The 26,983-nt window shown below is 38.9% G+C and overlaps 1 protein-coding gene across 1 annotated transcript in view; it reads left to right on the top strand.

Annotated features, from left to right (window-relative positions):
- ABCC4 (ATP binding cassette subfamily C member 4) overlaps positions 1-26,983 on the top strand; it is a 244,228-nt gene that overhangs the window by 115,708 nt on the left and 101,537 nt on the right. Inside the window, exons 14-19 of the mRNA XM_046664840.1 lie at positions 170-266; positions 3,569-3,778; positions 5,118-5,258; positions 6,411-6,448; positions 6,829-6,923; positions 8,648-8,794. Coding sequence (XP_046520796.1) covers positions 170-266; positions 3,569-3,778; positions 5,118-5,258; positions 6,411-6,448; positions 6,829-6,923; positions 8,648-8,794 — 728 coding nt within the window. The remainder of the gene's footprint in view (positions 1-169; positions 267-3,568; positions 3,779-5,117; positions 5,259-6,410; positions 6,449-6,828; positions 6,924-8,647; positions 8,795-26,983) is intronic.

The following is a 26,983-nucleotide window of genomic DNA, read 5'->3' on the forward strand; positions in this document are numbered from 1 at the left end:
GCAACAGTTGTTAGTTCAGGTGCCAATCTTTGAAAAACAAGCAACCAACCAACTACAGGATTTTGACTACCGTGTTGTCTTTGTCTCGTTATGTTTTCAAAATGTATGTTTTTCAATTTGGAGTGCCTGCATTAATGTGTTTTGCATGCTGTACCTTTTACATTTATAGGTGTATTTGCCAAACCTTGCATGAGAAGATCACAATCTTAGTGACTCATCAGTTGCAGTACCTAAAAGCCGCCAGTCAGATTCTGATAGTGAAAGATGTAAGTAATATCTAGAAGTCTGTGGAACTTGCTAGCACTCAGGTATGTTGAAGGCAAGGCTTCCCAGCAGGTCACTCTCCTTGGGTTCATGTCAACTCCCTCTTCTTCCACAATTTTATGTCTTTTCTCCTCAGAGCTGGTATTCATGCCTTTGAGAATTAATCCAAAGACATGTAGAAACGTCACTTACATTCTAAGCCATATAAACCCTAAAGTATATAAAATTGCTACCTCAGAGTTACTAAATTGTATCTGTTCTAGTGAAATTGTTAAAGATAATGATGCTATTTTATTTAGAGCTTTTTGTTTTCCTCTTCCATGACTTAAGTCAAAGTGTATTATTTGGAAATTAGAGATAATAAGACATGTGCGTATCCATTTGATTGTCGTATGCAGTTTCCCTAAAGGGCATCTTCTGTTAATAACAGAGCGTGATTGGATGGCCCAGCACCCCCTGGTCAGAGGTGCTCACTCTCCTGGTATAGCCACTTGCTGGTCTCACTCACAGGTCTTTTTACATGTCTCATGTGTGGGAGAGCCTGTGCAGCAGTAAGACAAGTCCTTGCCATCCTGGGGCTCCATGGGGTTTTTGTGGGGATAGATGTGACAAAAGAGATAGAGGGGTGGGGGCTGATATCATGACTCCTCCCTGAGGAGGTGGCGCTTCATGGGACCTGAGTGACATGGAGGTGCTGGCCATGCAGTCACCTGGGGGAGGGGCATCTGAGGCAGGGGTTCCACGCGTAGGTCCTAAGGAAGGAACTGACCTGGCAGGTGAGGGAGGCCACTGCGTCTGAGGCCGAGTGAACGGGGATATCGTGGAGGGAGGTGGTCTCAGAACAGTGGGCAGCGGGCCCGGAAATGGGACGGAAGTCATTGGACGGTCCAGAGCGGAGGAGTGATGCGTGATTTTGAAAGATCCCTCTTGATGTTTGCTGGAGGGGCAGCAAGAGAAGCAATTAGAAGTCTAAGTAAAGTTGAGAAGACGACTTCTCAACAGTTTCTAAAACTGCCATAACAAAGTACCACTAACTAGGTGCCTTAAAACAACAGAAATTTATCCTCCCACCATTCTCGAGGCTACAAATCTGAAATCAAGGTACTGACAGGACCTTGCTGTCACTGAAGGCTCTAGGGGGAATCCTTCCTTGCCTCTTCCAGCTTCTGGTGTTTGCCAGCAGTTCTTGGGATCTCTTGTACTGCAGCACCAAAGTCTCTGCCACTGTTGTCAGATGGTGTTGTCCCTGTGTCTGTCTGAGTTTCATGTCTTTTTATAAGGACATCAGTCATTGGATTTTAGGGTCCATCCTACTCTGGTATGACCTCATCTTAACATGATTAGATCTGCAAAGACCCTATTTCCAAATAAGGTCACCTTCCCAGGTATCATGTTTAGGACTTGAACACATCTTTTTGAGGGGGCCACCATTCAACCCACTACAGCTAATATGGTTGGGGGAGGGGTGGAGATTCGTGAGACTTTTTCAGGCTTTGTGGTTGCTTGATGCATCAACCTCGGTTTCTTTGCCTCTGTGCCTCAGCACCTCTGTCGTTAACCATTGTCTGTTTTAACAGGCCCTTAATCAAATCCCTCACTTCATCAAGTGAATTTCTGCCAGAAGAAAGATTATAAAAATGCGGAACCTCTGCCTCTTTAGAAGCAGTTCCATGTCTCGACTCTTCCCCGCTTGTCCAGGAACAGGGAGCTCAGATTCCTCACCCTTGAGAAGGATTAATCTCATGCGGAGGGGTGAATCTACTGTGGTAAAACCCCAGTGTTGGCAGTGTTATGAGCAGGAGAATAACCTGTTCAGCCAGTCCCTAGGTGTTTTGTGGTCCCCTTCTTGCTGCTTTTGAGGACATCACCCCCAATTTTAATAGCATCGAAACAACCATTTGTCCACTGGAGAGCACCATGGATGGGGTGGGGTCCATCCTTACTGTTTGTCTGGCCCCTCTCTAACCGCAGAGGGGGTGGCTGGCCGGCCCCTCGGCCCCTCTTGGAATTGTCAGTGCTTGGCTGCTGAGTGGAATTGCTCTCTAGACCGCTGGTCATTCCTGTGCATCTTACAGATGCTAAGTGATAATTTCATCCAATAAGGTGTATGAATTTTGCCTCCTAAGTAGAACAAGTCACAATATATCATGAATAATTTTCTAATTCTGCAGTAGCCAACAGTTCTCAAAAGCTTCACTGGGCTTTCTCAGTGGTCTGACCACCTTGGGATTGGATGAGGGGGTACCGGGTGGGATCCTGGGCCACCGTCCTCCGCCTGACCTGCCTTAACCAGAGCTGCCCTCCTTGGATTTGTTTTACATCCTGGGGTTTTGCCTCATATTTTGTTTGCCACTGAGTAAATCAGCTGAGTCTTGTTTCATGGGGTGAGAAAAGAGTGAAAACACCTGCATGTTATTTTATCTAACTTCATGATGAAGGGAAACTGTGCCATGAGGTGTCACGTGTGTTCAAAGGAAATTATTTGATTGGCTATAGCTTAAGCAGTTGCCTGGTTGGGCAAAGCCTTGGCTGCTGCTGATCGATTGTTCTCAAGTTTCATTGTCTTGGATTTGAGCGTGTGGGCTCTGGCCTGGGTTTTGGTTTGCTTCTGTAGGCTCCCAAGGCATTAGAGCCACCTCCACCTAAGGACCTCATTGTTGGGTTACTTTAACACATGGAATGTTGAATTTTCAGTTGGGAACTTCCTGAGTTTGTAGGGCAGTTTTAGAGTAGAGACCATGAAGATGCCACTCATGGGTTCTGTGTCCAGGGCTGGTTCCCGCACATCTTGTCCCACTGGGGCCCATGATCTATGAGAATGGTCAGCAGAGCTTTGAGAAGTGACTCTTAGCTGTGTAGATGTGCTTGTGTCCAGCTCTGTGTCTGTCTCAAGTTTCTTTCCTGGAATATCCTCCCCAATTGACTCTGTTCTTTTAAATTCTGCTTGTTACGCAAGGCTTCAATTTCCGTGTTGTCTTAAAAGACTGTACTGATACTCTCACCAACAGCCGTGCTTTATGCTTCCTTAAGTGCCCATGAGTTATGTCGGTGACCTCCAGCTTTAACACATGGTTCCACCTTTACATCCCCCGGCACGTGACATAGGATTTGGCAGAGAGCAGAATGCTCAGTTCTGTGTCGAGTTGAATTGAACTAGATTTGTCAACCAGAATTTCAGATCTAAGGATAATTTTCTTACAAAAGTCATGATTTAAGACCAGTTAACTTTTCTTGATTAGTATATTATTAGATTAGTATTATCAAATGCAAATGTTCTCCTTTCAAATTCTTATTTTTATTTTAGGGTGAAATGGTGCAAAAGGGGACCTACACTGAGTTTCTGAAATCTGGGGTAGATTTTGGTTCCCTTTTAAAGAAGGAAAATGAGGAGACTGAACAATCTCCAGTTCCAGGAACTCCCACGCTGAGGAATCGGACCTTCTCGGAGTCTTCGGTTTGGTCTCAACAGTCTTCTAGACCGTCGTTGAAAGATGGCACTCCAGAGGGCCAAGATGTGAGTTTCTCATCTTGCAACATGGCCTGGTTCTGTACGCTCCTAGTGACTTCAAGATCTTCAGTTTACACCACTCGTGACATCTTCGTTTGTCCCAAAGTAGATTCTAAGTTTCCAAGGCCTTATTCCATGGAATTGGTAGAATTAAAACAGAATGAAGGGAGCAAGCCTGGTTGGGATTCTCCTTTGGGTATCAGATGGAGAACAGTAGTGGGTGTACCACTTTACATTCCTAGGTGTATGTGGCTCACACTGATACTAGAACTCTTGAATTTACTGTAGGTAAATCCCACTTGCTCTGGTGGTCCCAAGTTTCTCTTCTGCATCCAGAGGCTTAATCTGAAGACACCCTCAGACTGAGTCCTGGTGTGGCCCACATTAAATCAGCTACTTTTCTTATATGTTGGAATATTCTGGTACTGTAGGTGACTGCTGGTATTATTTTGCCCCCTTGTCAGATGGTTTGTGATAGGCCAGAAGTAGGATGTGCAAAGGCCCTGGCACCCAGTAGACACTGTAGAGTTAGTTCTTGTCTTCCTTTCTTACCCTTCAGGACAGAGAACACATCTTATCTTTGAATCCCCGGTGGCCAGCATAGAGCCAAGGACATCCTGGGCTCATGTGAATCTATAATGCATCCTAAGTCCTCTGGACAGAAATGCACTAGAGCTCCCTTAAAAATATACATGGATATTCCTCAATATCCAAATTCTCACCATCAAAATCCAAAAGCCTGGACGATTCTGATAAGTGTTCCAATTAGTCCCTCACATTCAAAACTCAGGATCTCTCTCTGAAATTCAGGAACCCAAAAGATTTGGATCATAGCAAGCTCCCCCTTGCTATCCAATCTCTCATTACTCCACCTCACTATTTGAACTCAGTTTGCTGTATTCAGCCAATATTTTGAGTCCCCCACTATGTTTTATGTTTCCATCATTAAGTGACACAAATAATCTGGAGTGATACGTTAGCTCCATACCGTTTGATGTATTATTTTGGAACAAGCTTCTGCATTTATACTTGAGTTGAGTATGTGCACGTGCTAGAAATCACGATATTCTACTTTAAACAAAGCCACGCAACAATGACTAACCATGTATAAATGATATTTCCTTATTTCTCATAGATTCCTAGAAGTGGGGTGGCTGGGTCCAAGAGAAATGTATATATGGTTTGGCTAGATATTTCTATACTGGTCTCCATAGGAGACGTGCCATTTTGCACTCCTACCAGTGTATGAAACCAGTGTCTGTTTTCCCACAGCTTATCCAAAAGAGCACATTGTTTACCTTCTGAAGTTTTTGGGTTCATTATTTAAAATTTTGTCTCTCACTAGACTGAGAACGCACAGGTTACGCTATCAGAGGAGAGCCGTTCTGAAGGAAATATTGGTCTTAAGGCCTACAAGAATTACTTCACAGCTGGTGCTCACTGGCTTATCATCATTTTCCTTATTCTATTAAACATCATAGCACAGGTAAATAAAGACATTTATTTTGTTTTGTACCCTCAGCTTGATATTTACAGTACTGTTTATCCTGTGTTTGTTTATATAGTCATGTGCCACGTAATGATGTTTAACGATGGACCGTATATATGGTCCCATAAGCTCAGTACCATATAGCCTAGGTGTGCAGTAGGCTATACCATCCAGGTTTGTGTAAGTACCATAGAGGAGGAAGAAATTTTCATTTCCCCTTCTGGCTTCTTCTGGCTAGTCTGAGAATTAAATTGACATGAGACAGATTAACAGGAGAAAAACAAAAGTTTAGTGACATGTATACATGGGAGAAACCCAGGAAAACTGAGTAACTTGCCGAAATGGCCAAAGCCCTTGCCTTAAATACCGTCCTCAGCTAAAGATAAAAGAAGATGTTTGGTGGGCTGGGGGGCATCAGGGACTTCAAAGGGAAGGAAGGCAATTCACAGGTAGGTGAAAAGGAGCGAACAAGACATATTTTCCGAACAGAGGTAAAGAACACAGAGGGAGTCCAACAAACAGGCTTTTCTAGGTTCCTCCCTGTCTACCACCTAGTTCATGTTATGCTAAGGTGTTAGCTCACTTCCTGACGCAGATTTTTTTTATCTTTATTCTGTTAGGCAATTAAGGGAGAGGTAACAAGAAAAACTTTGAGCCTTTTGTTTCTTAAAAATAATCATCCTAATGTAATCGTCATGTTAAAGAGACACATTTTGGAGTGGCAACTTTTGTTCCCCTTCGGTACACTCTGTGATGTTCACACAACGACACAATTGCCTAATGACACGTTTCTCAGAATGTATCCCCATCATTAAGCGATGCATGACTGTACTGTATTTTGCAGTCCACTTGGATTTGCCTTGAAACGTGCTAGCTATGGGGAACTAAATAAGTGATGCTTGTGGGTGTTGCATGTTTGTTACAAATAACTTCTAGGAAAAAAAAAAAGGATGTCTTTTAAAGATTTTAAAATGTAGTATGAGTTTATTTGACCTGTTATCTGGGATGCTGGGCTTGGCACAGACCTGAGGTGGAAGGATCATCTCTTTTGTTCTGGAGCCTTTCGATGATCCATCTTAGTGAGTGAGAGTTTTGAGTTGGTAAGTGATGTTAGTGTTTGATTTTTGCTTGTTTGTTTCCTTACTCTAGGTGGCCTACATTCTTCAGGACTGGTGGCTTTCATACTGGTGAGTTCTTTCTGGTCTGACGCGAAGTGCTATAAAATTGACGTGAAGCCTCACTTTCGCTCGGAGCTGGGGAGTGGTGGGCTAACCTCCTCTTCTAATCCTCACTTAGTTTCCCTGAAGCAAAATTAAAGTTCTTGCTGGTGGAGTATGACCCGTAATGGTCTCTACCCATGTCTGAGCCTCAGCAGCATCTTCACAGTTTTGAGAACTGAAAGTCAGAATTCAAATTGAATTTTTGTAAGGTAGATGTACACAGGACCATGTGAGCTGGGAATCATTTTCCAGCATAAAGCGTGTCTCCCAAATTGAGTTTAACTTTTTTTTTGGTATTTATCTACATTCTGTCTATAGTTTAGTATTTTTTCTCCCTTGTTCCATAGGGCAAATGAGCAGAGCGCCCTGAATGTCACTGTAAATGGAAAAGAAAATGTAACTGAGAAGCTCGATCTTAACTGGTACTTAGGAATTTATTCAGGTAAAGTTTAATCATTTTGGTCTATTATACGAGAGTCAGAGGTGCTTACAATGAGCCTGTGTGAGTAACTAGGGCTTCCAGGAGTAATTCAGTAATGTCTTAACAGATTAAGAGTCTGAGTCGCATTTACTCTGTGAATTAATTAGAATAATTATTTTTAAAATCTACTAGAAGAAAGAGGTTGAATGAAGACTCTTAATTTGCTCTGTACTGGATTTTGGAAGTTAAACCAGGATTGAGCATTCAGGAAATCAGCCACTGGAAATATGTGGCTATTGTCTATTCTAATAGGTTGCTTTCGCTAAATCTTATATCATTATATGGATGGGCAAAGGGATTAGAAACGGATCCCCACCCTGTGGTTCGGATTGTTCCAATTCTGTCTGAATAAACCCTGGCTTTTATTGAACTTGGATGAAATCCCCTGGCAGCCAGGCCCCCCAAATAAAAGCATTATTCCCTTGCAGGTATGCAAAGCTCGCTTTACCGAACTGCTCATCTCTTGGGCTTCACTAATTACTTAAGAGAGAAGCTAAGCAGGGAAGAATCCAGTGTCTGGGAATTAGGATTCCTTCTCTTTCTTACCTCAAGATCACAATGTTATCGCATTCCCAACTACGTGATTAATTTAACATTTGGCTCGCCAGACTTATATTAACACAGGGCTCTGTTTTCACAAGAGTGCTTAGCGTGTGTGTAGCATTACATACTTTTTAAAGGAAATCCTCATCTAAAATTTTAAATATTCCCACAGGAAACGCTCTTACAAGCTTTCTGTGAAGATAGAGTGAGTTATCTTTGTAAGAACCCACTCACTGAAATTTGGTATTTATTTCCTTGATCGCTTGCTAAGAAATCCAAATCCATTAGCTGTTTACCTTCCAAATTGGTGGACGATGCGAGACCTAAAGGGAGAAGGAAAATGGTGCTGTTCTACATTTATGGAGGATGGCTGGCGAAGGAAAATGCCCTTGAGGGAATTTAGGAATTTGAGCGGCTTTCAGAGTTTAAATAACAGTGATGCATCATTGGAAGGGGGAAAAGTACATGATGGAATATTTATTACAGAGGTTATCCCCACTCTATTTAGCATTGTGAGATCAAGAGGTGTTAGGAGAACTATTTTAAATTTTATGTGCATAGTTGATATTCATTTATGTCATTAATGAAACAATTTAAATGAATATATGCATTTAAAAATGATTTACATTTATATAAAACCCTTAATGAAAGATTAGTTGCTCATTTAGATTAATTATCTCATGTTAAAATATAATTTGTGTTTTCTTGCATTTCAGTTATTTAAGAGATTTTTCTATGTGCAACTTAATATGGTATTTTCATATTCTTTAAAGCTACTTGGGCATTTTCTGCAAGGAAATGGTAAATCATTTCTCCCGTTTCCTATTAATATCCCATGCTGATATCAAAACACATCACAATTTTAGACCATGGGATATGTTGTAAATAGTGAGATTTGGAATATGGAGACGGGAAGATCAAGTACTTTTGGTAATTTTCCATGTAGTTTCTGTTTAATGAGAGAAATAAGTTATTTCATATTCTTCTTTATAAATGTATTTTGTGAATGCATTAAACTCTTATAGACTTCACATACTTTATGGAATAAAATATACGTCTTTATAAAACTGCCTGACATGCTTTAGCATAATTGAAGAAAAGGCAGAGATCCAGTGTCTCTGAGTGATGTTTCTTTATTTCAGGTTTAACTGTAGCTACCGTCCTTTTTGGCATAGTGAGAGCTCTGTTGGTATTCTACGTCCTTGTTAATTCTTCACAAACTTTGCACAACAGAATGTTTGAGTCCATTTTGAAAGCTCCGGTATTGTTCTTTGATAGAAATCCAATAGGTAAGTCATACACTGAGTTTCTTCGTAAATATGTCTTGTTAACACGTTTAGTATCTGATTACATTTCAGTATTTGAAAATGGAGGAGATGCTTGGAAGAAAATCACTCTGCGTGTTGATTCATTTTCTCCAAAAAGCTTCGTTGATATTTTTCTCCTACCAGAGGAAATCTGAATAGAGGGGGCATACAAGCTTTTATTCCAATTTATGTGTGTGTGGAAAAATAAATGAATGTTTACTTTGCAGAATGATTTAGGAATCCATTTGTTGTGTGGCATAGGAAACACCCTGCATTTGATGCAAACATCTTTAAACGTGGCTGGCTAGTTGCTAAAACATTGGCTGTATCACAGCGTTAAGCAAGGCCATCCTTTAGGAATGACCTTCTTACAAGGAACCTGTCTGACACGAGACAGCCTGGGTGTTTCTTTCTTTCGTTGCCCATCCATTTCTGGAATCACAGAGCTCTTGCATGTGCCTTGACTATGAGGTTTACCTAAAATGGTAGTGAAAAATTAATTAAAATCCAGGATTGGTGAAATGTAAGCATCCTCTTCAATAAAAGTGTTTAACTCAATAATTTTAAAATAGACTTTTGGTTACATATTAGAGGCTTTGTCATGCCTGCCAGGTGGATCTTGTGAGGGTCACAGGGGTTTCCAAGTACTTGATGCCTCTGCCTTGAAGCCTTTCACCTGTCTTGCTTCTGCAGGTAGCCTCCTGACCTGGGTCCCTTTGAAGAGTCAGTTCAACAACGTGTGTCGCCACCTGGTCAGTTGGTTAGACTTGTGGTGAGGCCCAGGGTGGCTTTGTTTGTGCAGGTGATAATCAACAGGGTCTGTCAAGGCAGGGAGGTGGGCTGGAGGGAGCACAGGAGTAGCCTTGGCCTGGTCATTAAGTAGCCTTGTGACCAAGGCAAAAGCATGCAGATACTATTGGGCAGAATCTCAGGGTAGGAGGTTGTTTTGGTTAAAAGCGTGGACTCTGGAGCCAACTGCCTAGGTTCAGTCCTGGTGCTAGTTACTAACAGTAATAACTGGGTATAGTTATATTAATACTTACGTACTAGTTACTTAATTTCTCTGTGCCTCAATTTTCGAATCCGTAAAATAGGGATACTATTTACACCTACTTTATTGAGATATTGTAGGAATTAAGCAAGTTAATCCATTCACAGTGCTTAGTACGTATCAGAGTCAAATGATTCTTAGCAACGATGACAACATGATATCTGAAAACCTGTGAAATGGAACTAATAACTGTTGCCCTTCTTGTTTCACAGGACTGTTGTGAGGATTAGATAAGACTGTTCTGGAAAGCATCTTGCGTAGATTTATTCAACAAATGTTTTTTAGTGCAGGCACTTTGCGAAGTGCAAGGAATTGTAAACTGCAGAGGACCACAACAAATCTATAGTCTTATTATAGCTGTGGTTAGAAAGTGATTGGAGCACTTACGTACTCTTACAGCTATAGAGTTGCTCCACTTTGCCAGTTAATTTGAAAACTACTGTCATAAAGTTTGCAGCATTAAGTGGGACTGAATTTCTGTTATTACAGCCTCTGAATGCTCATGACCACAGTTAACCAGGCTCTTCGTGTTCAAGACCCGTAGGCTTCTCCATGTACTGATTTATTTATTATTTAAGGATTTGGGACCAAGTCTCAATCTTTGAGGGCACTAATCTTCGAGCAGCACCCTCGTGTTCTCTTGCCTCCTCCTCCTATATCTATTAGTAGGACTTCATTCCTTCAAGAAAATAGAAGACCAAATGAAGTACTCCAAAGATAGGCCTAGTTTGCCCAAAATGTTTAGGGGCCATGAATTATTTACTCTTTCAGTGGTTAAAAATTTTTTTTAATTGAAATACATTTTAAGTGGTAGATTTTAAGTTTCCATTTGGATAAAATTTGTGCACTTTTTGCAATGGGAAGAACAAGCCAAAACTATGAATTATGCCTCATAGTTGACATCATTGATTGTACATACTTTAGTGGTTATATAATATATAGAAAAATTCCCCTCCAGAGTAGAGAGGCAGACATGCTTGATCTTTAAGCACAATTAAATATCTACATTAAATGTATGCAAGTGCCCTGCATAATGCTGCGGCCCCTGAGTCACAGAGTGTGTTCTCTGAGCAGCATGAAGAGGTCAGGAAGCATATCTTTGTCTTCTCAACACTTCCTTATTCAGAGCATGCTCTCAGGGGGACCAGGGTGCATAAGTTTCCTATGAGCTCAGGATCTTGACAACCTGCCGTGTTTTAGAAAACTGAGGGGACAGGAATAACTTTTGCCAATGTGTAGTTTCCAGCAAACTAGACTTGGAGTGATGACTGGTACAGAAACCAGAAACTCCAGGCAGAGGCCCACTGGACAGGCCTGAACCGCACCCTGGCTTGGAATTGCAGAGGTTCTCAGAGTGCTTTTCTTTACCCATCTCCAGTTCCCACTTGCGCTGGAACATTCTCAGTCATCCTGAGCTGGATTGTGGAAATGCCTTTTATGTTCATTCATGGTGCTCCCACCCCAGATGTGCTGTCTCCCTTCTCATGCTTCCTCCCAGATCCTCATGCATTTTGTTACCTGATGGGTGACCCTTTGCACTGATGCGGAAAACCAGGCCTTCAGTGGAGGGTCCTGAAACACCACTGCCCCACTGAAGGCCCAGGTTTCACGTACTTGGATTTAAGGATAAGGGCAAGGTAAACCCAGAAAAGTGCTTGTTTCTTCTCCATAGCAAAGCTTCTCTGACTGCAGTTTAACCATTCCAGAGAGCTGGTTTTTAAGAAGGTTCCAACTCTTCAAGCTGCGTGACTTAGTTCCCTCATTTTGAACTCATGAAATTTGGGCTGCATGAAGTTTAGTTTGTGTAATGCGGTATCTTATTGTCTACTGATCTTTCAAAACCCTGTAAATCTTAAGCTATCTGGGTAAAATTGGAATGAACTAGTGTGTGGCCTTAGAATGGCAAAAGCTAGTTTTCTTTTTCCTTCCTCTCACCCATCTGTCTGTCTTATCCTTTTCTCCTTCAGTGTATTTGAGTAACAGTATTGTGCATGTCTGTTAAAGAGCCACACGTTTTCAGCGGCCCAACATTTCCTGTGCATTTTGATTGTACCTTGACTTGAATAATGCCTTTTCAGATGTGATCTGCATCCTTGTGCTGTTCGCTGCATCTGCCACTTCATAGTCAACATTAGTCTTCTATCCTAGCCCCATTTCAGTTCTATCAGATCTTAATAACACAGGTAACACATATCAACAGGACAGCTGTGCATCACTTAACGACGGGGCTCCATCCTGAGAAATTTGTCATTAGGCGATTTCATCATTGTGCGAACATCATAGAGTGCACTTACACAAACTAGATGGTGTAGCCTACCACACACCTAGGCTCTATGTTACTATCTTATGGGACCACTGTTGTATATGCAGTTTGTTGTTGACTGAAATGTTGTTGTGCGGTACGTGACTGTAAAACATTCAGAAATTGAGATGATTTCTGTTTTAAATGTAAATCATGTTTTCCTTGCATAGGCAGAATTCATTTTATTTTTTACATCTGGCACAAGAGGGCAGCATGATCTACATTATTTCAGGGATATAATGTAAGAGCACCTTATTGCAAAACCTGGTTGTTTTTATTTTAAAGCTTTCTTGGAAATTTTGTTGGGTTTTTGTATTTTGCAGCGTTGATACAGAATTTTAAAAGCATTGTCATGGTTTATTATGTTTGAAACATTAAACTCTTTATTAAAGAATTACTCACAGTGTTGTCCCGGAATGTCTAGCATTTCAAACAAGGTCACTTGGGTTTCTTTAATTGACATCTTCTCACCTGGTAACTGGAATAGGCAGCCATCGACATCTTGACTGGATAGATTTTAATTCCTAATGAGTAGATTATGGTCATTTATGTGAACTGTTTCTGTTTTCTTCTTAAACATGAGTCTATAGGGAGAAGTGTGACCACACAGTTTCTTCAGTTTTCTTCCACGCCATCAGTCAGCAGGTACATTTTATTCTCATCAAGTCTCTAGAATTTCATCCTTTGTTCTGGAGACAAGAAGAGTGGATAGTTACCCTTTATTTTATGCCTTATTATGGTGACATAACACCTGGCTGACTGCATTGACTGTAATGGATTCCAGATAAATGTTTGTTTATTTGCTTTTTGTTTGTTAATTTGGTTGTAAGAAACTGAGCTGCTGGTGTTGGTGGATGTTGCATTTGTTTGTTCTCTCAGAGGAGTGCAGCGTTAATAACGGGTGGCGGCCAGTATGTTCATTTCACACAACTGATTTTTTTTTCGGTGGGGTGTGCATGTGTTTGCTTATTTATGCATCCACTGTTAAAAAAAAAAGTACAAATCAGTATGATTATATAAGTTTTTCTTTACAGATCAAGTTAAGTTGAGGCTAAAGCACTATAAAAAGAGGAAAAGGAATGTACAGATTTCTTCTTTTGTCATTTTTATTCTCTAGTGGAAGGTACTGTGCTCATCGAGGTATGGAACAGGAATGGTAAATGTGTTTGAGGCATATTCTTGTATCTTCCCTAATCAAAAATCTAGAATTGCCCCGAGGATTAAGATTTCCAACTTGATTGAGTGGGAAATGAGGCTCTATAGGTGATTTCACAAATCTAAAATATCCTGAATGAGGATGTGCATCTTGTAGGGATTGAGGGTTGGGGAGAGGAGGATGGTAGAGATTTGAACTGTGGTTCTGTTTCTTGATGCTCCTTGGCATCCACTATAAATTGCCAAATAACTCATGGAGAAGTGGAAAGTGAGCTGAAGGCAACATGGTGAGCTTTTCGTACTATCAGAAAAAGTGTCTTGCCTATACTATTTATAACATCGATTGTTAACATGCTGCTGCCTTGCCAGAAAAAAGAGTCATCAGTAGAGAAAAAAGATAATTGTAGGGATACCTATCTGTTTATTCAGTCCAAACGACCACTGGAGTGAGTGCTAAATGCATATTTTTAACAAGTATAATATTTCAGCACTGTCAAAATTACCTTGACGATAATAGGTCTGTTAAATTATAGCTCTATAAGTTAGCAGGTAAGATGGCTCTGCTTTGCACACATTAATCTATGCCTGTTCACACAAGTGATTCTGCTGAGCAGGTAGCATGTTAGAACAAGAAATACTGGTCCTAAAACCTCTGATTTATGGTAGGTGTTGTTTTGACACAGCATCATTCAGACGATTTACAAGGCAAGGCTTCATGTTAAAATATTTCACCAATGTCATCATTCGTCACCGACATAAATATTCAGTAGTGATGCCGGAAAATTGGTAATATGCCCATTCATGCCAAATCACTTGCTATGTTTCCTTTCAAGTGAGATCTGTTGTGGATATGGCTAAAAGAAACTATGATTTTTCTTCCTTGAGAGCAGATGAGCTATAAGAAATTGAGAATAAGAATAACAACCATCCTGACAGCTTTCATGTACTCATCTTGCCTAGGTTGCTTTTAATTCTGGCTTAAGTCCCACAGGCTTTCTTTTTTCTTCCTTTCCCTGCTTAGCGCACATTGTAAAGGACATATTTATATGTACATTAGTTAAAGAGGCTTTTTGTGTTCAAAGGAAGAAGTTAGTCATCATCAGAAAAGCTTTGTTACAAAACAAAAACACACATTTCCCCTTTCATTTTTCCTTGTTAATAATAACAAATGCAAGTGACTATAAAGAGAATAACACAAAAGATTGCATCAATCATAATGATTCTGAATAGCCACATAAATATTATTTTTTCAGGTTTGAATGAAACAGCTAATAGTTTGAAGTAGGTGTGGTAATTAAATCCTGTTGGGTTGTCACATATTAAAAATAATGTTTTTTCACATAACAATGGTTATGTGTACTTAAACTCTTATCAGAGTGATATTAAGTCATATTTTTATGGGAGTTTCTCATTTACTACTAATAGTATCGTGAAAGCCTTTGTTACAAGTTTAAATAGTTACATAGTTATATATATTTGATTACTATTGTTATTTTGTCAGTAATCTCTATAAAGGTGATTATTATAGCACTTGTCTACAGCTGGTAAATATTGCACCATTTTGCTGTGCGTTTTTAATCTATTAGAATATTCTGATTACTCTTTATTCATATTTTTTCTCCATAATAGTAATACATGAAAATACTGACAACTTAGTAGCACTGTGTTTGTGGTTGTCCAATAAAATATTAAAAAGATAAGATTTGGGAAGCTTGTACTTTATTCAAAGTGGTAATCATGTAATATCTGAGGAAAATGGAAGGATGATATTTTACTTATGTTTTTTATTTTCCAGTAGTGAATATAGTAAGTGACACATATATATGTATCCTAATAAGTTCTTTACTTCATTGTAATATTTGTGTGTTAATATTGTTAAAATTGTTTATATTGTGTGTTAATGCCCCCAAACTCCTAGGTTTTTTTTGGTTTGATATCTGTGTTGTCTTAGAACTTAAGAGCTGGGTACTCAAGACTTCTCTGATGTATCCCAATTTCTGGTGTTAGTATGCTCAATAATTTGGCATTACATGGATGTGTGATTTATAGTAATTTATTATTTATGACTTAAATAATTTTATAAATAACTTATAAAATATATAAATAATGTAACTTATTGTAATTCAAATACTGCCACCTAGAAGTCTGCCCCCAATTATTACTTCAACATTTTAGCTTTTTGTGGCAGTCAGAAAACACATCAAAGTGTCTTTATGGCATAGTTCATTGCTTTTGTACAACCTTTTCAAGAGAAACTGGAATATTATGTCTGCCAGTTTCAACATGAATAAATATTGATAAGTATATTACTGAGAACCTAAGATATACAAAGCTTAGTCTTCTGACACTAAGTGGGAGTAGATGGGGATTTGCTGGATTTCAATTCCGCGTGGTTTACTGTAAGGCCAGGTGCTTCCCCTCAAAGATTTGATTTTGAAGCTCTGCTGTGAGACCAGGGCTGAACTTTGATTTTCATTTTATAACTAGTCTTCATCTTTTGTTGTGATTTCTTCCCCACCCCCTTTATTTTAAACATTATTATTTATTTGCCATGAAAAAAATGGAAGAAAACGTGGATATTTATAACATTGAACCTGTGACATTTTATTTCACATAAAGTTTAAAATTTGGTTGTATTTTTAATCACTTCTTTATAGTACTTGTCACAATTACAGTTAAATTATAGTTTAGGTAATTATGTGTTGACTGCCTGTCTCTTCTCTTAGCCTTGGGCTCTCTGCCCTCATAGCGCGTATCTATTGTGTTACTGAGAAGTCTGCTGAACCCAAGATCGAACACATTTTTGCTGATTAGTAAATATTTGTTGGCTGGCTAGAAGAAGGGATGGTTTCAGAAGTGTATTTGCATTGCTCCATGCTGCGCCCATAAAGAACAGGGGAACTTCACAGTGTTGAAAGAGACTTTGAGCCATTTTGTCTTACACTTGGTGTTTATATATTACATTGAACTCCTTCCTATAATTTATTTTCAAAAGTAGATTTTGATAGATTCTACTAAATAGAATAGATTATTTATGGTGGACTTTGTTTCCGGTATGTGATAACATGAAGAGAAAACCATGTATGTTGTTTCTTTGGAAGTTCATGAAACTAGACTCTACAAGGTTCCAAGTTCCCCTGTTGGTACCAATCAAGGGAATGAAACTGTCACACCCCTAATACATTTCCTTGGGGTTTAATTTTGCATTGAAGATGAATTGTTGGCACTGCTGTGGGTTAAATATTTGGTACCTTTTAGTTTTACCTTATGAACTACGTGCCCTTAATTAAAAAGGAGGAATTAATTCATTTTGAAACAACAGTAGAGATGTTAACTTTATTATTGCACAGGGAGTTGAGACGTAGGCTGAGATGTTGCCATATCGAAGTTCTGCTAGGAACAGAGCTTTGGAATAGCTGTGCCAATCACTTCCTTTCTCTTGACCTCAGGTTTCTAACGGGTAAAAAGAGGGGGCTTTTTCACTCATCCTGCGTTTATTGCTCATCTAGTAGTTGTCAGTTGTGGTACTAAGCCTTGGGACAAAAAGACCCTGTCTTCAAGGCATTTGCAAACTTAAACAATTGCAGACAATGGATTGTTTCAAACAACAACAACAACAAACAAACCATCCATCCATTGTCAGTATTCTATGATTCCATATGGAAAGGATACAGACTCAGAATTTAATAACAGCTGTAGTATGGAGACCTCGTATACACACACACACACACACAATACACAAACAAATAAACATATAGCCTTATAGTGTATTTCTTTTTCATAATCAGTTACGTAAGTGGTTAGCCTTGATTTCATAAAACTCCCAAAAACTGTTCTCATGCAACTTCAAAACAAATTGTTTTCAAAATGAAGTCATGCCAGTGGGAGTGTGAGAGGAATTTAGGAAACAAAATTAAGTGATTCTTTATTTAAGATCCTAATCTCTAACCTTACAGCAAACTCAACGTGGTTTCTAACCGGACTCTTGACTACTCAAATGCTTTCCTGACCCATCAGGGACTGTTTGAGTGCTGGATCTCATCTCCAAAGAGCCTGTTAGAGAAAGGAGAGAGAAGCCAGCACTTCCACTGTGGCCTTTTATAAGTATCAACACACACTTCTCTTTGGGCTTTTTAGAAGTGTGTTACAAATGCTTTGACAGTAGGTAGAACATAAGCAGTGACGTTTTCCCCATAAGTGTTATCATGAAACCTCCTGTGATCTGTTGAGTGTTCTTCTCGTTCTTTGTAACCAGGATTAATTCTTTTAAGAAATTTCCCCCTCACTTAAGTAGGATCTTTTTAATATCTAAAAGAAAGACGACAAGCTTCAAAGTACACTTTGAGTAGAAGTTTATTAAAATACTGTGGTTAAATGGAAAGCTATCAAAAAATCAAGTTCTCTGTTCTAGAAATATTTTCCTTTCATTTCTTCTTTGCATTTGCATTTTAATAGATTGTATCACATGGGGAATGTTTCAACCTCTTGAACACCTGGAAAGTCTATTTTAGACTTGTTATGTGTGTAAGAATCTTTATCCAGACGTTCTTCCAAATACAGTCATGCTCCACGTGATAGGAAAATCCTGCCTCCGGGTTCGCTGTTGGTAGAAAGCGGTGCTATAGAGCAACCTGTTGTTACTACATCAGTAGAAACCAGTGTGTTTGTCTTGGTTGATTTTCAGCCTAAGTCCCTGATTTGGGGATGTTTAAGTCAATAATTAGTTAATAATTTCTCTCCGAACTTCAAGTGGAAGTTTTTAGAAGCTTTCTTTTGATTCAGTGACAGATCTCATCCTTAACTCTTTGACTGAAACATATAATGAAAAAGTACAGTGATTTTGAGGGTGTGGTAAGAAAAACAATGCACACACTTCTTTCTGTTCTGCACAAAGATTTTTTAACAGATACTGCAGTGTATGTGAATTTGTCCTTAAATATATTTTCTCACCTATTTAGTTCGTATATCTAGATCAGTAACGATGCTTTGAGATGTAGAATCATGGATTAATTTTTTTCATTACTTTTAACTATTTAAAAATAGATTCAGAAGGAAATGGTTGCTTTCTTGTAAGTAGTCATTATTTTTAGAATTTTTTCTTTTTTCTCCTGTTCATGTCAGAATGGCTTGGGCTCATTAAATTTATTTCCTTTGGGGGAGCTATAAATTTATTAACCTCTTTTTTGAGAATAAAATAGTAATATCTTAAATTATATCTCATGCTAATATGAATATTCTCTATATTCTCCCTTTTACTTAGCATAAAAATGAAAAGGGAGTCAAATATGGTTTAATGAATTCCACCAATGAGCTATATTGTAGACATGTATTTCTTATTGGTACCAACTTTTAAGTGTTTGTCTTGGGTAGTCCTGTAAATGGAAGGAAAATAAACACATATTTCAAGATGATGAGTAATTAGTGTTACTAGAAAATTGTTCTTCCTTGACTTCAAGATTAAATAAAGAGTTGTTGACATAAATAGCCAGAGTAATAGAATGGAGCACCTGTGTAATCCAGACAATCAGCAGTTTATTGTACCATCAGATACGCTGCTGTTTACTAAGGAATTGTCAAGTCTCAAACCAGGTGAATAGATTTAACTTATACATTAGGGAATTCTAAAAATTGAAGAAAGAAGCTTTACTTTCCCCTGATGCCAGATTTTCTAACCACTCACCTCTCCTTTCACAAACGAGACACTATAGGAGTTTAATGCTTAACTGACCTGGCCTTCAGGTCTGCCCTCTTCTCTTGGTTCTTGGTATATCAGAGTTGCTAAATTTTTAAAAAATATAGCTCATCTTTTCTCTCCCCTTAGTACATATGTCCACTTTTTATTTGATGCCAGATGAGAACGAACTTTGTCATCAGTAGGCGTTTTTAAACTATCGTTGGACAGGGAGTTGAGATGTAGGCTGAGATGTTGCGATGTCCCAGTTCTGCTAGGAACACAGCTTTGGACTAGCTGTGCCAGTCACTTCACTGGCACAGTCCAAGATCCTCTGGATTGAAGCACAGTTATCTTAAACAGCATTGATGTGGATGGGGGTGTGTGTGTGAGAGAGGAAGAGAGAGACAGACTCATTAATAGTTAGATTGTCACACCACAATAAGATCTATATTATTGGATTCTATTAAAGAGATGTGAAATTTAAAGTTCTAAAATTAACCAGCAAATAAAGTGACCTTTGACTTTACCAACACCAAATGGAATGGTTTTCCTTTATTTTCCAATAGTGGTTTTGAACCACTGTGTAATTCGAGATCCATGGTGCCTGGTGGAAAAGAGAACAGACTTTAGAATGAGCCCACCAGAATGCGAGTCCCAGCCGTGCCACTGACAGATCTTTGCTGAGTTACTTGACCTCTTTTTGCCTCGACTCTGTCTGTTCAGTGAGGATGATGGTACAGTAGTTCTAACCATTTTTATGCTTGTGAGAATTAATATCTGTAAAGCATTTGAAACAGTTCCTAGCAAATAGCTGACATTGATTGGTTTTTGTTTAAGTGACATGATAAAATTTTGGAGGTATTTTTTTGCCTGCCTCCCTTTTTCTTTACAAAATCCAAATGAATATGCTCATTTTGATAAAATAGTAGGGAACAGTGTGTGTGTTTTCCCAGATGCGAAGAAAAATAGATAAATGACCGAGACTAACAAGCCACGAAACAAAATCAACAGTGTGTTTTTTGACTGTTTGCTTGTTTTGTTTTTGTTTTCATCGGGGCTTAGCTTCATTCTGGAGTTGATTTTAATTTAATTTGGTTTCACAATGAGAGCTCAATTTTGCATCTAAGTACCAAACATCTGGTTTACTTTTTGTTTGAAAATGATACGGCTGAAGTTTATTACAGAAGTCTATTGTGTCATTAAGGAAAGACAGTTTGAAATTTTATAAAAATAAGTTCTGTTTAAATGGAGCATTGGAATTATTCCAGGGAAGTGGATATACTTCTTAAGAGTAGCAGGATCTTATTTTTTTTTTAAATGCTATAACTGGTCAAAATGTAGAATTTCTATGTATTCACCTTTTTCAAAAAGCATGAAAAATGACAAATTTCACAAGTGAAAGTTAAAGTTGACCTAAGGCAGTTTTAGATTGTCGAGCCTTCAAATTTTATTCATGGAATGTTTTTAGAGACATTTCGTGGTTTGTTCACTCCAGGTAATTCCAGGCAATCCTTCTGCATTTCTATCAGATGGACATCCTGATACTTCAAAACTTCTTCTTGCGCAAAATATGGTTAAAGCAGCCTGGGAGGCAAATGAGATTTCTGGTTAGTTCTTGTAAACTGTAGATTATATTTTTAAAGCAGTTAAAGGAATAATAAACTCAGCAGAAGAAATACAACTCTTCTATCAATACTGCCTAATTAATGTTAATAAACTAACAATTTAAACACCATAAATTACTAGCTTGGTGTAATAGCATTGAGGTATATGAAGAAATACATGGTTTTGGGTGGAGAGACCTAAATGAAGACAGAGTGCTTGTTAGTTTAACACTTGCCAAGTAGTTGTGTTAGTGGTTAGGCAGGGAGCAACTAACTAGTCCTGAGTCTTAGTATTCAACTTTGATAATGTCTGAGAGGCCTTGGGCTCTGAAATTCAATGCTTCTATCATCCTACAGAACTCGCTTAGGAAGACTTTGATAAAAGCTTAACAAAACCAAAAATAGGTTGTTTGTAAAGACTTCAGAGGATTTTTATGACAGTGTTAGTTTCCATACACTCCCTAATGTTTTAGAGATCTTTTGCATGACAGAAGTTTCATATGTTGGCAGTTATAAAATAGTTCCCTATCAAGTTGAAGATCAGCCGAAAGTATGATAAATTTGGAATATTTCCCTGTGTCTTGTCATTTTATAGCAATGTCATAAATTTGACAGTTTAAATTTATCAAAATACTGTCACTTCCATTGTTTTCATTTCATCTTTGATAGCAACAAAGCAACAAGAAATCTGCTGCAGTCTCTTATGCCTCTTGAACCTGTACACAGCAGATCCATGCTCTTCTTTACCTTCTTGCTCAGTCCCCTTGTTATTGTCCCCATCAGCTTTTCTGTGGGAACCATAGAGATATGATGCCTGTAAGTGAAAATTAAAGAACCAGATTGTCCCAAATCATTAATCGGCATACAGATCCTAACTCAACATTTATTAAGCATCTCCATATGCCAGTGTGCTGGGAATTTTGCATAAGGTAACAAGATACTGTATTCTGAATTCTTCATGGGCATTTTATACAGTTATGTCACCCATTCCTGTGTATTACAATATCTTGCACAATAATGGTGGCTCTTCAGGTAAAGATTAAATTATGCTTACCACAGTTATTTTCTATGAAATGAATGTGGACATCATATTAATCAGAAGTAATTTCAAAACTAAGAACTTGCATGACCTAGACAATCCATCATATAAAACAGGTATTACAATGTGTATGTAACAGCTGAATATGTGTATCTAAATGTGTGTCTGTGTTGGTGCATAAATTTTAATTTGAGTTACAAATATGAGAGTAAGAAATAGTTTAAATTGTTTGGTCTTCACCGTCCTCATTCTGTTTATCCAGCTTTTACATGAGCTTTCTTACTTGTACCAATTTTCAGAAGGATTTCACATTTGAAAATGAATTAGTCCCAGAACAGCGTGGGGTGGATCTTTCATCTGTAGGAAAGGTTGCTGTTTCTGAAAACTAGATGATCACTTTAGCCTCCTCGTGGCCCTCAATTTTTAAGAGACTTTCACCAGGACATTGTCATGACTTTTTAAATAAAGTTTCTGTAATTTCATAACTGATCATATGTTAGGAAGATGTTAGCTCTGAAATATATAGTATTTGGTATTATAAGAGATAATGTGGGATTCCGGTATCCTAGTGAGCTCTCCTTTGGTGTTTGAGTCCTTCCTGGGAGCAAAAACAACACAGCACTTGATAGGAGCTTTTTTTATATATATAACTTAAAGAGAGGGAAAGAGGGAGAAGGAGGCAGACAGAATGTTAGTTCTCAAATCCTATCCAATTAGAAATACTGTTAACCATTCTAAGATATCTTTAACCATTTGCATGAAGATCAAACTGCCTTTATGTTTATTTACTTTGGAAATGAAGTTCAGTGTTTAATAGGGCTCATATGAACTTTGAACAGGAGAATAACATGGTTAGAAGTCTTAGTAATTGGAGAGAACAGAATGGAGGTCTGAGAAGGTTCCTGCTGGGAGAGCCACAGCAAAATGACTTCCAATGTTGTAGGAAGCCATCCAGGTGTTCTGTAGATGTAAGGAAACGTGGGGGCTGTAGAAGATTGGGTAAATTCTCCTCTTGGTCTAGACAAACCCAAGTTCAGATAAACCACGTTACTAGTGTCTGGTGGTTCATTTCCGCTCTTCCCGTGGGTTTAGAGCTTATCATAACAGTAGCCTGGAGCCGTAGATGCATTGATCCAGATGAATTTTCACTTAAAAACACCTTTCTCTTTCTTTTATTTATTCAGGCTTTGATATATGATTCACTTTTCAGATACTTACCCTCCCCCACTCACAAATTATGGTGACGGGAATGACAAAGAGAGTCTTCCGTTACCTGTTTTTAGACTGCTTGTGTCTAAATTTTTTTGCCATAATGTTAGAGTTTTCCTTTCTTACTTGTTTGTCTACAGAAGTCAAACAGCATTTGGAAATCTGCTGGAGAATAGTGTCCAAGAAATCTTATTATTTAATCTTTACGTAAGGTTCCATATTTTATAGTGAGATAGTTATTTTTTTGCTCATTTGCTTTATCACAAGTAGTATAAGGACAGGATCTAATCCTAATTTTAGCTGTCTTTTTGTCCTTTATTGTAAACTTAGGTATTTAACTTAGATGTATCACTATTTCCTTTACTTCCAAGAAAACCTGTTTCCAGTGTCCTTTATGTTTTAATAGTCTTTTTAAAAGTAAGAAATGCAGGAATAGGTTTCCTGAACAAAGCCTGCCATTTGCTGTTGGGGGCGTGGCCAGTCCCTGGATGATTGGACCAGCTTCTCCTTAAAGTGACACAACATTGTGGTCTGTTTACCATCTCCCCTCATCCTCACATCTAAGATTGTTTTCAGATATTGGCTAAAACATATTGAGGTTTGTTTATCAAAAACATCATTCATCCTCCTCATCCCCCATTGTAATATGCAATTGAGTGAGAATACATATGAAGTTTTATATTCACGGCATATTCTGTGTTTTCAGTCTTTATATGGCACCTCAGAAAAGTCTTAAATTCTTTAGCTTTTGAACCTTTTTGTTTTATTCTCTTTGCTGACTTTGAGGACACATGCTAGGCAAAAACAACTGGATGATAAAGAATGCATCTGGACAAAAAGTTAGAGACACAAAGTGAGACCCAGAAAAGAAAGATGCTGTGTTGGGCTCCGCTTTCCATTTGGGTTTCCATGATGCCTAAGGACATTCAATAGCTTGGCCCAGTCAGCCTTGAGCCGCCTTGACGCCTCTAAGTTGTAGCATCTTGGTGAATTAAAGCTCTCTCAGTCCTTTCTGATGAAAATATTAGCAATTTCAGATTTGTGACTAGTGGATCTATTCAGCTCTCAGGAAACCTTTCAGTGAGGAGCAACACGACTTTTCATCTGAGGCCTGTGGAGTCTGTGACTGCTCGAGAGATTGGGATCCTGCGCGGATTTTGCTTCAATATGAGCCTACACCGGTATTATTTAATGCGACCAAGTTTTGAATGCTGGCACGGAATGCGGTTAAGGTCATGGTCTGAAAGGACTTTGATGTCCTTCGGAAGCCTGATTTTCCCCTAATATGCATGAAAAGCTTGTGCAGTATAGCTCTTAGGAGATGAATATTTGTTCATGTAGGTTACAATAGCAGACGTACCCTGAGAATGATGGGAATGTTGGGCAGAATGTGCATTGGGAGGAAAAAGAAGAACTAGTATGCAAAAATTAGCCATGGAAATTCATAAATACCAGGCCAAGAATATTCCTGCAAACATGTCAGCTGGGTTTTATCGGAATGACGGACACTTTTGCAGATCCTGCCAATACAGAATTTCTGATTTTCTTACAAGTTCAGCTAAATGATTTCCTTATAGATTTCAAACGCTTTTCAAGCCCTTTTCTCGTTACATAGAAATTTCTACTTTGTTGGTAGTTCTAGATTTTTGTGTTGAACACATGAAAGGCCATTATCCTGTGGGTGTCCTTTTAACTGTCCATAAAGAAATGCATGTTAATTCTCAGGGCCAGCCCCCTGGTGCTGTCTTTAGTAACTTGGGCTACTGAGATGGTTTGCTGTTTGTATTGTGTACTTGTGCAAGGAGAAATTTTAGTTCCACATCAGTTTTTAATACACATGCAAATTCCTTGGGTAATCAATAGCTTGCCAGTAGACTATCTTTGTGGCCTCTTATTGAGAGGCCGAGGAAGATCCGTGGACTTTCCCTCCCCTCTGAGGGAGAATGGAGACAGCCCCTCTCACAGTTAAGTAAATGTAATGCCTAGTGAGTGTGTTCATTATGCGGGATGGTGGGCGTGCACTGGGCTGGTGATGATGTGACAGACTTTTGGTGGCTGACATCGTGGTGAAGAGAGACTTTGGAAAAAGGGGAACTTGAGGGAAGGCTGAGGAAGTGGAACCATTCCGAGTGGAATTGGGAGAGATGGGGCATGAGGATGAGCCAAGCAACATACAGAATTCAATTTTGGCGGTGGATTGTAGAACAGATCAGAATGAGTACTAGAGGCCAGGAGGTCAGCACAGAGTCAACGAAAAGTTTTCCATTTGAGTTCTTGCCAGCTTCGTGCTGTGGCAATTATGGAAGCACATGTTGTATAGATGTGATTAACCATTCAAATATTTGGCTCCAGAATCTTTCCCTTATATAACAGCTACCAGGATGAGGAGTGGTATGGGTATGAACTGAGTGGGGAAGCGCAACTGAATACAACACTGGGATGGTTAGCATATCTTGAAGCTGCAAAGAAGGAACACAGAATGAAGAGTAAGATGAATTCTTTGATTTGTTGAGTTTGAACAATTTCCCTAAATCCCGTCTTCCTTGAGGTGGAGGCAGACTAGAACAATGTAAATGTGCAAGTTGTTGCCCAGCGCTCCTGGCCCCATTCAGCATGGGCAGTAGGGGTGCCCAGGCAGGGGATGCTCCTGGAGCTGGGGGTATTTTTGCTCACCCCCCACATAGCTTATCCTCATGCTTTTGTCACAGAGCCAAGTTTCTGGGTTACAGCTGCCACAGGAACAAGCTGGAACATTCCTCTTGTTTTGAATTTGACTAATGGTTATTTTTCTCCCACCTTTTATTGACACCAACCTTTGGTGACCTCTTTCATAATTCCTTTGGGTGGTCAATGACAGCCTCTTGCAAATTGGCCTCAGTTCTCATAATGAAGTTCCCTTAATGTCCCTTTTCTAATGCTGAAAATGTCAGTTTCTAAACACATTCACTTAATCTTCCATCCATCTGTTGAGAAATACTTATTGAGCTCTTATCACAAGTCGGGCATGGTGTCACCAAAACCTGTGTGTCTTCTGCTAGATACCATAATAGTAACAATAGAAGTATGGTGTCATCAGCATTGTGGAAGAGGAGGCCCCGGGGACTTGAGAGTGTTAAGGTGACCTGAGCAGATTTGAGAAGGGGTTTCTGTTGGATCTTCTTCAGTGGAACTGACCAGAGAATGAGTAGGGGTTATCCAGAAAGTGGGAATGGGTGATTGGAGTGACGCTGGACCTGGCAACCAGAACACAGGCTGCTCAGCTGGAGTGGGGTGAGAGTGGGCAAGACTGGTGGGAAGAGGCGTAGCAGAACTTGGCCAGGGTCCAATCATGTAGGTCGTGTGACGAATTTTTAAGTCGACCCCTAGACAAGTAGGAAGTCTTTCTGTTGGGTAAGATGCATGATCACACAGCCTTTCGGAGCTTCCCAAAGCTCCATCTCGTCAGGAAACCTTGTAATAGGATAGAATGAGATTTTTGGTTTTGTGGGGTTTTTTTAAACTTGAAGGTATTTTAACATGTCACAAGTTTGTAATTGTCTGATTCCTAGTTCACAGTTAACAACATGGTTTGTGACCATTTGGTTCTTTAATTGTAATTTAATTGTATCAGGTATAACTGTGGCAAATTCTGTCTTCTCTTTGATTATTACTCTTTAAAGGGCCTCACACAACATGTTTTATTACATCTTTAACCCAGAAAAGTATTGCATAATGAGTGAAAATCTGTACGTGTGCACATTTAATTTAAAACTGCAGGACAGATTAATATATTGCCTGGATTTATTTTTGTAGCTATAAATAACGACTAATATTTCATAGATACTCATCTACCACTGGTTATTTAAAAAGTGAATTGCAGTAGAGTTTTGGTTCTGGAATGGCATTTAAGTTGCCTTCTTGTGGGGAGGCAGTTACAGAACACTGGCATCTCTACTCTCCATGCAATTTATAGACTTGAGCTTTTTAAAAGTTTTATTAGTGTCAGAGGGGGTTTATCATAAGGAAGAAATAGGACGTTTTTCTGTAAAAATAAAAATGCTGTTCAGTGATGTTTTTTCCCTCCACCCCTCCTTCCCTGAAAAAAAATAAAACTTTGGTGCTTAATCAGGGTTCCAGATGTTTGTATGTATGTATTTA

Source organism: Equus quagga, chromosome 6 (genome assembly GCF_021613505.1).
Source record: "Equus quagga isolate Etosha38 chromosome 6, UCLA_HA_Equagga_1.0, whole genome shotgun sequence".
In the NCBI taxonomy this organism is placed as follows: Eukaryota; Metazoa; Chordata; class Mammalia; order Perissodactyla; family Equidae; genus Equus; species Equus quagga.